Genomic DNA, 14,521 nt, shown 5'->3' with positions numbered 1-14,521 from the left:
TCCTGGTAAGGGGCTGGGGCTGGAAATTAGCCCAACTCAGTAGCACCAGACAGACCCTGTCCCCACTCACCACAGCAGCAGCGGTGTCGGCGGCCAGGGAAGCCCAGCTGAGGAGCAGTGTCAGCACCCCGCAGCACAGCGTCCTAAGAAAGAGGGGTCCCCACAACATAGACTGTCTTCCATGATGGTAGCCACCCCACCCACTTCCTATTACACTCCCTCCCACCCTGCGGGCACAATGCTGCTCCCCTAAGGGCTGGAGAGACCCAGCAGAGAACCCCTGCCTGCTGTCTCCCCATAGTGTGGTGCTGAGATGGTCAGTGACATCGCTCAGGCCTGGCTGGGCCTTTGCCTCCCTCTGGGGTGGCGCCTTGCTCAGCAATTTGCCCGAGCCTATGGGGCAGGGCTACTTACGAGGCCAGGAGACACCGGGAGCGCTTAGCCAGTCCCAGGCAGGTGACAAGGCATATGAGCAGGTCTAAGATGAAGAGCAGGAGGTAAGACAGCCACCTAGGTGGAGACAGAGGGACAATCATGGCAGGAGGCACCGACCTGCTACTTCCTTGGAGCTGGCATGGCAGCCCTGCCAGGAATAGCCAGCACATGGGCTTCGGTGGGGGGGGGGGGAGGGGGGTGTGTGTCTGGGGACTACACATCTGCCCGGACCAAGCTGTCTCCCCCACCTCTTCCCCAATCACCAGGCAGAAGTCTAAATCAGCATTATGAACTAGAACTTTCCACCGAGGCATAAAAACACTCTCCATCTGTGTTGTTCTGCTTTATCTGCCACTGCTCATAGATGGCTACTGAGAACTAGAGACACAGCTTGAGCAAGGAGGAAATACATTTCTAAACCTTCTCAAATGTTTGTTGTTATAATGGGAATGTGGCTCAGTGGTAGAGTGCTTGCCTAGCATGCATGATTCGATTCCTTAGTAGCACATAAACATAAAAAGCCAGAAGTGACACTGTGGCTCAAGGGGTAGAGTGCAAGCCTTGAGTAAAAAGAAGCTCAGGGACAGTGCCCAGGGCCCAAGTTCAAGCCCTAGGAATGGCAGAAAAAAAGAAAGCATTTTTTTTTTTGTTATTATTTGTGGTGCTGAGAATCTAACCTACGGCCTTGCATATGCTAATAAGCAAGTATAATGACACTGAACTATACCTCCATCCACATCCTAATTGTTTTTGAGAGCTTACTTTGTTATTACAGAGGTGCTATACAGAGGGGTTATATTTACATGTGTCAGGAAACGAGTACATCTCCTGACGTGAAGCTTCATCTGTTCCCTCATTCCCTCCCAGTTCCTCCCTCCCGTCTCCACCCATGAATTCTATAGTTGACTTTTATCCATGTCCAGTGAGCTCCACTGATGCACTTTTTCCTTGGATTCTGTGCCTGCCCCTTGCCCCTCTCACAGATATGCATCATATATGAGGTAAAGAATAATCCTAAGAAAAAGAAAAAATAAATTTAAAAAAGTCTTTTGTTTCCATATGCTTGGAGCTCTTTTCAGTGTGTATATTACTTTATATAGAGGCACTTAGGTGCTGCACCTTTGTGCTTCTCTCCTAAGACTACCCTCTTTTGGCCTCACTGTATATTTTTGGTTATCTAGAATCCTGTGTAATTTGTCTTATCGCAGTGTGCTTTAGATCTAACTTCTGCGTATCAGGGAGAGCTTGTGCTGATGGTCTCCGATCTTGGCTTATCTCCCGTAGTAACATGATTTGTTCTCGCTCCATCCACTTTCTTGCAAATGATCTCATTTTATTCTTTTTAGTGGCTGTGTGAAATTCCATTGTACATAGGTACCACATTTTTTGGATTCACTCTATTGTGGGGCACCGGTTTCCATGTCTTGGCTCTTGTGAATAGTGAGGCAATGAACACCACATCCTAATTTTAACCAAATTCAAACAGCAGCACATGGCTAGTGGCAACCTTGCAGGACTGTAACGGGATTGGGTAATCAATTTTCAACTTAATTGGATTTAGACACCTAGATTAGTGGGGCACCCCTCTGGGTGTCTCTGTGAGGTGGTTGCTTAAGAGGATTAAGAGGATGACCCACCCTGCATAGGGTTTAAAAGGGGAATAAAGGTGGGGGGTGGGGGAGGGAGAAAGGAATGGCCATGCTCTATCCCTACTTCCTGAAGCCAGGATAAGGTCTCAGAAAGCCCTCGGGATGCCCATTTCCCTGATGACCACACAGCCTGGCTTCCTTTTGCTGCCAGCTGTGTGGGATCTGTGATATGGAATGCTTAGGTGATATCTGTGCCCAGCATTGCACCTGGTGCCAGTGATGCCCATGTGAGAGAAGGTCCTGGCCATCGGGAGCTCAGGCAGGGCAGGGAGCCAGGATGGGGCATCTCAGGGCAACCTTTCACCTCAGGCATCCTAGCCCATCACTTCCCCCGGGGCTGAGCTAATTGGAAGCAGTCACACACCAGCTATAGCACAGCAAACCAGCTAGCCTTTCCATTCCGTTTCTCTACCTGTAAAAGAAGCTAGAGCTCTTGGGGCAAGGATTAAGCATCTGCTGAATGCAAATGGGGACCAGGATGAGGCAGCCAGGGATGTGTGTGTGTGTGTGTGTGTGTGTGTGTGTGTGCGCGTGCGTGCGCGCGCGCGTGCGCGCGCGCGTGCGCCAGTACTAGGACTTGAACACAGGACCCTTGGCACTATCCTTTAGCTTTTTCACTCGAGGCTGGCACTCTACCGCTTGAGCCACACCTCCACTTCTTACCTGGTTGGTTACAAGAGTTCCCTGCCCGAGTTGGCTTTGAACTGTAATCCTCAGAATCTCAGGCTCCTAAGTAGCTGGGATTACAGGCCTGAGCCACCAGTGTCTGGCTCAGCTAGGGATTTTGATGTCCCTGTTCTCCTCTTTTTCCAGAATATGGCCTGAGGAATCTGAATGCCTTAAGGCCAAGGGCACACAGAAAATCCTAAACAAAGTGCCCTGGAACCTTTCGGTTCCAATTAAGAACCCCAGGTGACTCTCACCACACAAGACCAGCCATCTTCATCTGCTCTGTGCTGCGGGCCAGTCTGGAAGATGGAGGTGTGGGGGAGAAAACAGACAGGAGACTTCTCAGGTCCTGCATGTGGAACCCTAGATTGTGACTTCTCTCAATGCAAGCACCAAATACATTAGCTGACCCTCCCTCCCCCGCATGACTTTCTGCTTCTCTGTCACCATGCAGGACAAAGACAGTGGAGTGGGAGACGGGAGACGAGGGGTGGTGCTTGGCAGAGAGTGGCCAAGAGGCTCCAAGGGGGAGCTGGAGTTAAGAAAGCTGGAGGCCTCTGAAAGCCAAGTACAGTTCCTTCTGCCTCTATGAATTGAGGCCAAAAGCCTTAATGGCCAAAGCAGAGCCCCGACCCCCACACAGGTGTCCAGGACTCAGTCACCAAAGAGGCAAGTTTTCTTAAAAGCAGAGCTGGGCTGGGCCCTGCAGCCTTACACCTATAATCCTAGCTACTCAGGAGGCTGAGGATGGAGGTTGGGCAGGAAAGTCTGCAAGACTCTTAATTCCAATTAATCAGCTAAAAGCTGGAAGTGGAGGTGTGGCCCAAGTGGCAGAATGCCAGCCTTGACTAGAAAGTTAAGGGACAGTACACTGGCCTTAAATTCAAGCCCCAGTAACAATGAGCGGGGGGGGGGGGGGGGATGAGGGAGGGAAACAAACCCCAAACTCAGAGTTGGAAGAAACATGAAACCACTCAGTGTTCTACCCCATGCTACAGATTGGAAAGTCAAGGCTCATAGCAAAGGAGCTTGGCCTAGGAATTCCAGAAGCTTCCTGGAACTCAAGATCCTCCTTCCTACAAGAGACACAGCCATTCAGCAAAATAAAACACCAAGAAGCAAATACTTGAAAAGGGTGTAGTGGCATCAAGGGGAAAGGGGTAGACAAATGAAGGGGAGAAGAGGGGGAAAATGCAGTCAAGAATTCAATGTATATCCTACAATATTCAGAAGAGTGAGGGAAGGGGTGGGCAGGGGAGGGATGGGTGAGAATATTGAAGGGGGTGACACAGATCATAAATTTGTATTCATACACTTGCTTTGTTAAACGGCAACTCCTTTGTACAGCTACTTAAAGATAATAATAACAATAGTAATAGTAGTAGTAGTCATAGAAGAGTCCGTCAGCCACAGATACCTCCCCGAATTCCTTGAGAGGTATAACTCCTTCTCCTACCCTTCATCTTCAGGAAATTTATTCAGCTGTGTGTGTGTGTGTGTGTGTGTGTGTGTGTGTGTGTGTGTGTGTGTGCATGTGTGTGTGTGTGTACCACCCTCCACAGCTGGGATCCCACGTGTGTTCTCTGTACCCACGCCATGCGTGTGCGTAAGCAGTTCCTAGAAACAGCAACCCGAGGCAGATGTGTTCTCCCACAGGACCGAGGGCTGGATTTCTCACCCAGAACTTGGCCCTGGTCTGCAGAGCCTCTCCCGTCTGCCCTACTCCCCAAACCCCACCACATCCGGCCTCTGCAGATGCTGGCAAGGTGTCGGCGTCCTTAGCCCCAGGACCCGGAGCCTCTGGCTCATCCTCTCCAAGTCACGGGGCTTTCCGCCAAGTACTCAGAAGTGTTACTTCACCAGATGGCTCAGTGTAGGGAGCATGGGAAAGCCAGGCTGGGGAGGCTCACAGGAGCACCTTGAGAGCTTCAGCAGTTTGGGGTGGGGGGTGGGGGTGGGGACACAAATGTCAGCAGAGATGGGGGCCATAACAAAATGTCATCAGTTTTCAGGAGCCACATGCAGGGCCCACCATGGTGAGAAGCCTTTCTCCACAATCTGAACAAGGGGTGAGGGATTGAGGTGGGGCCTGGGGATAGAGACGGGGCTAGAGGGGCTCTTCACTCACTCACTGAAGCAGCTGCCGTGTTTCACTCTCCTGCCTCCCCTGATCTCTGTGTGTGTGTGTGTGTGTGTGTGTGTGTGTGTGTGTGTGTGTGTGTGTGTGTGTGTGTGTGTGTGTGTGTGTAAAACGAGGGCTTGAACTCAGTGCCTGGGTGCTGTCCTTTTGTTTTTTTGCTCAAGGCTAGTACTCTACCACTTGAGCCACACTTCCACTTCCAGCTTATTGGTGGTTATTTGGAGATAAGAGTCTCCTGGACTTTCATACCTGGCCTGGCTTTGAACTGACATCCTTAGATCTCAGGCTCCTGAGTAGCTAGAATGAACAAGAGTGAGTCACGGTGCCCGAACATAAACTAACTTTCTTTCTTTCTTTCTTTCTTTCTTTCTTTCTTTCTTTCTTTCTTTCTTTCTTTCTTTCTTTCTTTCTCTTTCTTTCTTTCTTTCTTTCTTTCTTTCTTTCTTTCTTTTTCTTCTTTCTTTCTTTCTTTCTTTCTTTCTTTCTTTCTTTCTTTCTTTCTTTCTTCCTTCCTTCCTTCCTTCCTTTCTTCCTTTCTTTCTTTTTGAATGTAGTACCTGAAGCTTTCACTCATTGGCTAGTGCTCTAACAACTGAGCCACGCCTCCAACCCCAATAAGCCTGTCTTGATTTGCAAATCCTCACTTCATTATCTTTATTACCAAAATACCCACAGTTCATCTACTGTATGCATTCCAGAGAGAAGAGCCTAGTCAACAGGGATCCCCCCCCCCCCCACACACACACTCTGGACCCTCCACCCCTCCCTCAAAGGCTCAGCTCAGACTATGACTGGCCTACGAGTCATAGGGACACAGGAAATAGCAGGCAGTCTTCAGGGAAGTCAGCTTCTCTCAGTCCCTGGGGAGGGACTTCCATGAGTATCTGTTTGTTGGGAAGGTGGACCAAGGTCCATGTCATTCTGGAATGCCCAGGACCTCATGGTTGGTGGGAGGAGGAGATGTACTATCCAGAGAGCCAGGATTTCATCAGCACTCCTCTCTGGAAGGGGCCCTGACAGGTCTCTCCCTGGACCATTTCCTCAACATAACAATCACCTCCCAGGGTGGGGCTTTATGACACAATAAATGAGAAAGCCAGGGTACATTGCATAAGACCAAGATAAAGGCTCTGACCTTCCTCGAAGTCTTGAAAAGGAACCAAAACATTGTGTGTTTGGGAGGAGAGCAAGGGGACATTCAAAATGCTGATACTGGGCTGGGAAGGGGGCTCACACCTGTAATCCTAGCTACTCAGGAGGCTGAGATCTGAGGATTGTTGTTTGAAGCCAGCACAGGCAAGAAAGGCTATGAGACTCCTTCCTTCCTTCCTTCCTTCCTTCCTTCCTTCCTTCCTTCCTTCCTTCCTCTCTCTTTCTGTCAGTCATGGGGCTTAAACTATGAGCCTGGGCACTGTCCCTGAGCTCCTTTACACAAAGCTAGCACTCTCCTACTTTGAGCCACAGCTCGACTTCCAGTTTTCTAGTGGTTACTTGGAGATAAGAGTCTCATGGATTTTCCTGCCTGGCTTTGAACTGTGATCTTCAGGTCTCAGACTCCTGAGTAGCTAGGATTATGGGCATGAGCCACCAGCTCAGCAGAGAGTCTGTGAGACTGTTATCTCCAACTAAACAGCAAAAAGCTGTTAGTGGGGCTATAGCTCAAGGGGCAGATAGCCCGTGAAAACCGCTAAGGGACAGTACCTAGGTTCTGAGTTCAAAGTCCCAGTACTGCCTTACACAAGCATGTGTATGTATATGCATGCATGTGCATGCATATACAAACACATACATGACACACAGAGGGTAGCAGCTAGTCTGAGGTTTCTAACCTGTGTCCAGAGCCAGGAATGGATGACATAAACAGATACCCAAAGACAAGATGAGGTAGGAATGAATTTGGTGGTAAGGGTGGGTGGTGCCCTTCATCCCCTGCCGCTGTCTCCCTGGCCCTCACCTGTAGTGTTCCACAAAGCTGGTTTGGTCAGAGATCTCGGTGAGCTTTGTGGTGACCTCCGTCCACACCGGCAGCCCCGAAAGCTGTACAATGATATTGCCAGCCATCTGTTGCACGAACTTCAGGGTCTGGATGTGGTCACCCCGGGCAGCAAAGATCTCACTGAGCCGGTCAAGGTGCTGCTCCAGCTCCTCCTTCATCTTGTGAGTGTTTTCAGACACCTAGGAAGGGGCAGAGGCTGCGTTTAGCCCTGGGGTAGGAGAAAGAACCTGATTGTGGTGCTGGAGGAAGCAGCAGCATTGGGTGGTATGGATTAAAGAGATGCACCACAATGCCCAGACCAGGAGTGGTGACCTGGAAGAGGGACTTGAGACAGAAGTCCCATCACGCACTGATATACTCTGGATCTAGAATGTTCTTTCCTCTAAAGCTCATGTGTTAACAGTTTGGTACTGTTTGGGTGGTACTGGAACTTTAAGGGCTGCAGCCAAGTGAAAAGACTTTAAGTCATTGGCTATGTGCCAAAACTTAAAGCTTTAAGGGTAAAATCTATAGTGTAAGGTCCACTCTTGGACTGCGAGCAGACTCCACCCTCCTCGCAGCAAAGTCTCCACCCAGTACCTGCGCTACCTAGGGGCAACTGGGATACCTGGAAGAGGTCACATCTGCATGCGCTGAGGTCACATTTGAATTTGATGTGGCCACACCTTTCTCTGCCCATACCCTAGGTAAGGCCTAGCCCAGGCCCAGAAGCCCTCTCTCTGCTCTTTTCTAGCTCTTTCTCAGCTCTTTCCTTCTCTTCTCTTTCCCAGCTCTCTTCTCTTTCCTAGCTCTCTTTTTCCCATCTTTCCCAGATGCTCTCTTTTCTAGCTTTTTTCTAACTCTTTTCTAGCTCTTTCCCAGTTCTCTCTATTTCCCAGCTCTCTTTCCCAGCTCTTTCCCAGGCCTTTCCATCCGCATGGAGGGCCAACCTGGCCTGGTCCCAGCAGGTCTACTGAATAAACCTACCCCTTACCTGAATACCACACGTGTGGTGCTGTTCTTACTTGGCTACCTCTTTTTAAAAACCTAACATATAGAAATATTCCAAAACTCAAAAAACAAAACTACAAAAACTCCCAAACACTAAACACTTCTGCATAAGGGATATTCAAGCTACATGAAGACATAGGGACCTAATGCCGGTGGCTCACGCCTGTAATCCCTAACTACACAGTGTAAGGTCCGCTCCTGGATGGCGAGCAGACTCCACCCTCCTCGCAGCAGTCTCCACCCAGTACCTGCGTTACCTAGGCAACTGGGACACCTGGAAGAGGTCACATCTGCATCCGCTGAGGTCACATCTGAATTTGATGTGGCCACACCTTTCCCCACCCATACCCTACATAAGGGCTAGCCCAGGCCCAGACTCTCCCTTTTTTCTCTCTCTGTTCGTTTCTAGCTCTTGCTGCTCTTTTCTTGCTCTCTTGCTCTCTCTCTTTCCCAGCCAAGTGGAGTGCCAACCTTGCCTGGTCCCAGCAGGTCTACCCCTTACCTGAATACCGCGTGAGTGCTACTGTTCTTACCCCTCTCTCTGCTCTTTTCTCTCTCTTTCCTCTCTTCCCAGCTCTCTCTCATTCCCAGGCCTTTCCCAGCCACGTGGAGTGCCAACCTTGCCTGGTCCCAGCAGGTCTACTGAATAAACCTACCCCTTATCTGAATACCACGTGTGTGCTGGTGCGGTTCTTACTCGCCTACCTCTTTTTAAAAACCTAACACACAGGAGGCTGAGATCTGAGGATCATGGTTCAAAGTCAGCCTGGGCAGGAAAATCCATGAGACTCTTATTTCTGGTCAACCAGTAAAAAAAAAAAACTCGCAAATGAAGGTATGGTTCAAGTGGCAGAGCACCAGCCTTGAACAAAAAAAGCTAAGGGACATTGCCCAGGCCCTAAGCTCAAAGCCTATACTGGCACTAAAAAAATGATATGGGAGATTAAATGATCAATTTTTTTCTTCCTTGAAGGATTCCTTAAATATTTCTATTGTGAATTCTCTCTTTTGCAGACATAAATCATTCAAACTGAAGAGCTCCTATCTACCTCTATTTACACGGACAGGATCTAAACTGCCCCAGGAGAGAAGCGCTTTGTCACCAGTTGGCAACAGCTGGACGCATCCCCAACTCAGAGCGAAGGCAGAACAATAGGACTTTGAAAGCACAGACTGGGTCTGTCTTCTGAAGAGCCTGAAGAGACAGGAGGAAACCGGTGCCTGCTCTGGGCTCATGGCTTTGGTATGTCTGTCTGTCCTGTCCATGGGTGGATAGGCTCCTGGTCCTCGCAACTGAGGGGACCCCACAGGAGCACCTGTCTGTGCAAATGAGAGGACAAGGGCAGGGACTATGTTTGCTGGCTTCTAAACAATAGGACAGAGTGGCTTGTTTTGCAAAGATGCTATAGGGGCCAGGCCTGGGGCCAAAGCTCACAGCCTGAGCCTGCAGGCCTGGCCAGGCAGCAGCTGGGAGGAAGAGGGATTGTGTTGTTTTGAAATTGTCACGCTAAACCCAGAAGCACCAGGGCTGGGAGTGAGGCAGCTCCTACTAATCCTTCTCTGGTGGCCTTGGCTCCCAGAGGCCTGAAAGATAAAAATGAAGGGGGGGAGGGGCGGGGCCTTCCCACAGGGGTCCAGGAGACATCTTGGGGGAGTGAGCTTGGGAGGGGGGGCAGTGCTCAGGCACTACAGGAATTTTTCATCGACCTTGCAGCTTTTCAGGTCTGCCCTACACTGGGACTTCCCGGTTCCAGAAAACACTGTAGTTTTCTCTTTAAAAACTTTTTTTTTTTTTTTAAATTTTGTGCGGGTCCTGGGCGCTGTCCCTCAGCTCTTTAGCTTAAGGCTAGCAGTCTACCACTTGGGCCACAGCTCCACTTCCAGACTTTTGGTGCTTAACTGGCAATAAGATTCTCACAAATTTTCCTGCCCAGGCTGGCTTCAAATTGTGCTTTTTCAGATCTTAGCCTCCTGAGTAGCTAGGATTTTATAAGAGTGAGCCAGCAAGTGGCACTGGGCTCAGATGGTTCTTTCTTTCTTTCTTTTCTTTTTTTTTTTTGTCAGTCATGGGGCCTGAACTCTGGGCCTGGCACTGTCCCTCAGCTCTTTAGCTCAAGGCTAGTGCTCTACCACTTAAACCACAGCGCCACTTCTGGCTTTTTCTGCTTATGTGGTGCTGAGGAATTGAACCCAGGGCCTCATGCATGTAAGGCAAGCGCTCTGCCACTGAGCCACCTTCCCAGCCCTGGTTCTTTGTTTCATTTGATTTCCTCAATGTCAATGGCTTCTTCTATTTTCTGGTGCATGCTTGGGTTTCAGGAGCCAGTTGAGGGACTAGGAGACACCAGGGCAGAGTCATTCCATACTCTACAGGAAGGAAAACTCCAAAACATGTCAGAGTCCATTAGTTAACTAAGCATTACCCTAGTAAGCTTTCTTGGTTAATTTTTGTTTTTAGTACCTGGGCTTTTTGTACGTGGTAGGCAAGTTCTCCACCACTGGTCCATGCCTCCAGACCTTTTCTTTTCTTTTGTATTATGAACTAGTGATCCTCCTGCCTCTGTCTTGCAAGTAGCTAGGATTACAGGCATGTGCCTCTGTGCCTGGCTATTGGTTAAGTTAATAAGATAAGTGTACAAGGACTTCATACTATGAAGACAAATAGCACTATTATAAAATAAGAGTCTGAACAAACATGATACTGTGTGTTATTTTTATCCACCAACATTAAACTTTAGGACAAAGGGCTGCAAAAAGTTCTATGTAAACTTTTTTCCCCTCAGGCACTACTTTTAACTTCTCTCTTTCTCAAAGTTCTGTTTGAAAATGAAAACAGAAAACAAATCACAATGCCACTGTGATTATAGGCCCATGTTTGTCATATCAGAACTCTGGAAGGCTGGGAGGAGGGGGATTGAGAATTTCAAAGTCAGCCTGGATTATTACATAGTGAGATCCGTGAGATCCTGTACACACACACACACACACACACACACACACACGCTGGAGAGCTGGATGTGTGCCTCAGTCATAGAGCTCCAATCTTGAAGCATCAGACTCCCAAGGGTTGAATTCAAATTCCAGTACTGTCAAAACAAACAAGCAAACAAGCGGGGCTTGTTGAGTGGCTTCTACATGTAATCCTAGCTACCCAGAAAGTTGAGATCTGAGCCTAGCAGTTTGAAGCCAGCCCTAACAGAAATCTAGTCCATGGGCTCTTAATCTCCAATTAATCAGCAAAATACCAATAGTGGAGATGTGGCTCAAGTAGTAGTTGGCCAGTTGAGAACACAAGGCCCTGAGTTCAGGTACCATTACTGGCACAAAAATAAACAAACAAGCAAACAAAAAAACCACCAGCATAATGAACTGCCAAGGCCATCTTTCCTCTTGGTGTCTTCCCAAAGGGAGCAAAACAAAATTAAACATATATAAATAAAATCACAACACTGACCTACCACTATGGCTCTCCCCCAGGTGTGCAGAGTTTGACTGCTTCTCCAGCCTGGCTCCCTCCTCTGGGAGGAGAACCTCCTTGAGAAAAGCAGCTCTGCTCCCCAGGAGGCAGGGCCAGAGACCCGCAAGAAGGCAGTGTGGCAAGGACTGGCTCTCTAGTGGGATCTCCAGGCCTCAGAACTCCCTGCAGATGCAAACTCCGAGCACTGCCCAGAAGTACAGAGTAGGAAACTCAGGGGCGGGTTCTGCCGCCAGAGTTCAGCCAGCCCTCCAGGCCACTGGGACTCAAGCTCCAGGCTGAAACCTCCGCGAGGGAAGGAAGGAGGAAGCTTGGCGTCACTGGGTTATCTGAGAGCAAGCAGCTAGCCAGGTGTGAGGTGTGGAGCAACAAGGAGCATGGGGTAAGACCACAGGCCTGGGCTCCGGCCCTGCTGGGTGCCACACTACTTTTCAACCAATGCCACCTCCTTGTGCTTGTTTTTCCAGCTCACAAGCCCAAAGACAGAGCCATACTGGACCCTAGAACGAGACAAAAACCAAGGTTGGCACTGCTCATGGGCCTGACGGAATCCAAAGTATCATTTAAAGCTGACTTGTGCTGGGCTCTGTGGCTCACACGTGTAATCCTCGCTACTCAGGAGGCTGAGATTTGGGAATTACTGTTCAAAAGCAGCCCAGGCAGTAAAGTCTGTGAGACTCTTATCTCCAATTAACCAGCAAAAAGCAGAAGTGAAAGTATGGTGAAGTGGTAGAGCATCAGAAAAAAAAGCTAAGGGTCAGTGCCCAGGCCCTGAGTTCAAACCCCAGTACCTTCACCAAAGACAACCACAGCGAAAAAGCTGACTAAATCTTGCGGGGTGAGGAGGTGTGCCTGGTCCCCTAGGGAAGGAGCTGGAACATGGAGTCCCTTCATTAGGTGCCTGGATATAGAGGAACCATTGGCAATTGTTCCCCAATTCTCCCACAGGAGCCTTCTCTGCCATGCAGCTGGCCCAGAGCCCTGAGCTGCCACCCAACCCACTCTCTTCAAGGTGGAAGGGCGCAGGTAGGGCCTCCGATCCAGGGAGAGCCCTCTAGAAGAGGGCCCAGCAGCTGGCTCTGCTTTGGGGCAGCCCCAAAAGGCCTCTGCTGACCACTTGGCTATCTAATGTGGCTCCTAGCAAAGCTCAGTCACCGGCCCTGCCCCAGAGCTCCGCACCCCAACTCCCTCCAACCCCAGCCCCTCCACTTCACGCTGATTACAGTCATTATTATAATGGACCTCATCTTCTGAGTCACCCACTTTGTACTTCACCTCACCATTTCTCTGACACATAGACACCCCACCTGGAGCTCTCCCAAGATCGGCCTCCTCTCCAGGAGTCCCACCCCTAATCCAACCACACCAGGCCTGGCAAGGGGTCAGGAGCCATGCCCAGCCAGATGGCCCACTGCACTTTCTGGTGAGTAGGGGCCATGGGAAGACTTCCTTCCAGGAATGTATGGGGGACAGGAGCAGACTTGTAGCCAAGCATCTAAGGCTGGCCCTGTGGCTGGCCAACTAGACTCGTCCTCCTTCCCCTCCTCCTCTTGCTTGTGTTCCTCCTTCCCATCTTCTCCCCTTCCTCTTCATTCTATTCCCCCTCCTCCTCGCCTTTCCCCGTTTTCTATTCCTCCTCTTCCTTCTATTCCCCTTTCTCTCCCGCTTCATTCTCTCCATTTCTCCCTCTTCCTCCCCTTCCTCCTCTTCTTCTTCTCCCTCTTCCTCCTTTCTCTTCCTCCTCCTCTTCTCTTCCTTTTCTTCCTCTCCTCCTCCTCCTCCTCCTCCTCTTCTTCCTCCTCCTCCTCTTCCTCTTCCCTAACTTCCTCTTGGGAGATAAGAACTTTGCAGAGTCAGGCTGAGCTCGTCTTCCCACTGGTGGTTCAACCAGTGAAGGTCATGGCTCTGGGGCTTTCCTCCTTCCCAGGGCTGAGTTCCTCTCCCAATCGTTCTGTGGGTGGAGGGACAGACTGAGCCCAGAGAGCTGTGACCTTGGTGCTCCTCCCCACTAGGACCTGCAGTGAGGGAGGGTGGGGGACAAGAGGGTAAACCCTTAGACTGGGCCATGCCACCCCCCCCCCCCCATGCTGACCTGAAAGTAAGTCAGACCAGCCCTCTGAGGCTGTCCCTTGGCCCTTCTACCTCATCCAGACACTTGGAACTTTGGTTGTTTCCCAGTGGACACAGGGTGCGTGCACTAGCTCTGCAGGAGTGTGAGGCTCTAGCCTGGCTTCCTGCTCTGAGCCTCTGGAAGGCCCCTCTCTGGAGGCCGGAGGCCATCTTCCCCCAAATGCCAGGACATCATGAACAGCCCGGCTGTCTCTTTAAGGAGAGGCTCCCCCCTCCAGGGACAATGTGAGGGATTAGAGCCTTAGAGGAGCTTAAGGCAGCGAGGTGGGGGGGGGGCAAATGAGGTCAGTCCTCTGAGCCCCCCCCCTCCCCCCAGGATGCCTGGGCAGTCACCTATTTCTCTGGCTGGTGCTAGATCTTGAGGTGGAGGCTGCGTAACATAAATGGCCCTCTGGACTGGGGCTGTCACCCCTCTGCTCAGAACTGAGTCCAGAGAAGGGCAGAAATGGGGCAGAGGACCAAGGTGGAGCTACTCAATGCTGCCCTGAGGCCTTTTCTATCAAGAGTCTCTTTGTAGGGGAGCACCCAAGATTGCCCTGGGTGCCCAGAAAATCAGTGGAAAAGAGCAAGAGGCACATGGGAAGAGAAACCTCAATTCCTGTGCTGCCTGTCTGTCACTCCTGCCAGTGTCTGTCACTCAGCAGAGCAGTGTTTTCCTTCCTATGAATGTCCTACTTGTCTGGCTGGCCTAGCACAGTATTGGGGTCTGGATGTAATCTTTCCACTCCAGGGGCTCTTTCTTTGTTCCAGAAGACATTTTCCTTGGACATCTCCTGGACCCCATGGGACTCTGTCCACAGCAAATACTTAAAGTGACCATAAAAAGCCCGACGCAAGTGGCTCATGCCTGCAACCTTAGTTACCCAGGAGTCTGAGATCTGAGGATTACGATTTAAAGCTAGAGCAGGCAGGAAGTCCCTGACACTCTTATCTCTAATTAGCCAGCAAAAAGCCAGAAGTGGAGGTGTGGCCCAAGAGAGCTAGCCTTGAGCAAAAAAGCTAAGGGTTGGAGGGTGCCAGGGACTCACACCTATAAT

At 50.2% G+C, this 14,521-nt stretch overlaps 1 protein-coding gene across 1 annotated transcript in view; it reads right to left on the bottom strand.

Annotated features, from left to right (window-relative positions):
• Positions 1-14,521, bottom strand: part of Ttyh2 (tweety family member 2) — a 43,084-nt gene that overhangs the window by 16,810 nt on the left and 11,753 nt on the right. Inside the window, exons 4-6 of the mRNA XM_069993206.1 lie at positions 6,848-7,068; positions 415-510; positions 71-143 (exon numbers count right to left, since the gene is read on the bottom strand). Coding sequence (XP_069849307.1) covers positions 71-143; positions 415-510; positions 6,848-7,068 — 390 coding nt within the window. The remainder of the gene's footprint in view (positions 1-70; positions 144-414; positions 511-6,847; positions 7,069-14,521) is intronic.

This window comes from Dipodomys merriami, unplaced genomic scaffold, assembly GCF_024711535.1.
Source record: "Dipodomys merriami isolate MVZ:Mamm:240054 unplaced genomic scaffold, mDipMer1.0.p SCAF_42, whole genome shotgun sequence".
NCBI lineage: Eukaryota > Metazoa > Chordata > Mammalia > Rodentia > Heteromyidae > Dipodomys > Dipodomys merriami.
The sequence above is the reverse complement of the archived record's forward strand: the minus strand, read 5'-3'. Positions and strand labels throughout refer to the sequence as shown.